The sequence below is a fragment of the Buceros rhinoceros genome, unplaced genomic scaffold, assembly GCF_000710305.1.
Source record: "Buceros rhinoceros silvestris isolate BGI_N320 unplaced genomic scaffold, ASM71030v1 scaffold10655, whole genome shotgun sequence".
NCBI classification, from domain to species: domain Eukaryota; kingdom Metazoa; phylum Chordata; class Aves; order Bucerotiformes; family Bucerotidae; genus Buceros; species Buceros rhinoceros.
The window spans coordinates 50,577-51,575 of record NW_010412304.1 but is presented as its reverse complement, the minus strand read 5'-3'; the positions used below and the strand labels follow the sequence as shown (position 1 = coordinate 51,575).

At 43.2% G+C, this 999-nt stretch overlaps 1 protein-coding gene across 1 annotated transcript in view; it reads right to left on the bottom strand.

Annotated features, from left to right (window-relative positions):
• The window catches only part of MALRD1 (MAM and LDL receptor class A domain containing 1), a gene marked incomplete at its 5' end in the record, with an annotated part of 84,107 nt that overhangs the window by 34,597 nt on the left and 48,511 nt on the right, over positions 1 to 999 (bottom strand). Inside the window, one exon of the mRNA XM_010136341.1 lies at positions 38 to 194. Within this exon, the coding sequence (XP_010134643.1) occupies positions 38 to 194 (157 nt within the window). The remainder of the gene's footprint in view (positions 1 to 37; positions 195 to 999) is intronic.

The following is a 999-nucleotide window of genomic DNA, read 5'->3' as shown; positions in this document are numbered from 1 at the left end:
CAACAAACGAAACCTCAGAAAAAGAACATTTCCATACCTCCAGAGAACCTATTGTTGAACCATTCATGTGATTCCAGAATACGATTTTGCATTTGGGTCCTGTAAGGGAGATGACTGGGGTAGCAATGTCAGCTGTATGACCAAATTCTCCATTCGAGCTGTCTGAAAACAGATACCAGCCTTCTTCAGTACACCTGCTCAGAGGGAAAGGTTTTTCTTTATTAAAACGTTTAATCATAATGAAGTTCTAGTTAAAGTACTATTTCTTTAAACATATATAGCATTTTCTGTATGTGTATCTGATTGACTTTTAGTTTATCAGGACATAGCCAGAATCCCCAAAAGACCTTGGAAGCACAGCTAGTATTTTTATATCAGAGACTGGCCAAACAAAACACAGGGTTGAAGTCAGCATTTACCCACAGAGTCATATTGATGAGGGCTGGAGGGCCTCTGGGTTCCCCACACACACACACCACCACCACCACCACCATCCCCCCTTTCCTCAGCGAAATTGGAACGTTTGATCCTGGCTTGAAGTCAGGAAAATCCAAGATACTGGCTGAAATTCTTTCTCCTGAGCTGTTGGGAAAGCTGAGGCTGGCTTTGCAGTAAGCAAGAGACTCTGAGTGTACAGAGGGAACAACAGTGCAGTTTTAGTGTTTTGGGTAGCTAAGATTTGTCTCCTAAAAACCTTGCTTTTCAAAATAAAAAGTGGCTGTTGACCAAAGATTCTGTTCTCTTCAATGGAGCTGCAGCACGCTCAGTGTTTCTCAAAAGATCAAGCCATTCCAACAAGGGCTTACAACCTGATAATGGAACCAAAGATTTTTAAAAAGTTTTTCTTCGCTTTTCAGTTTTCCTGCTTGGCCAAGATCTGAGCAACTGCTCCATAAAGTTGCACCACTGGAACCATGAGACGGCTGTGACCATGTCCAGCAGGCACTGCTGGGAGAAGCACAGGGTGCCCAGAGGGTGTTCATAGAGTGAAAGTCCTGC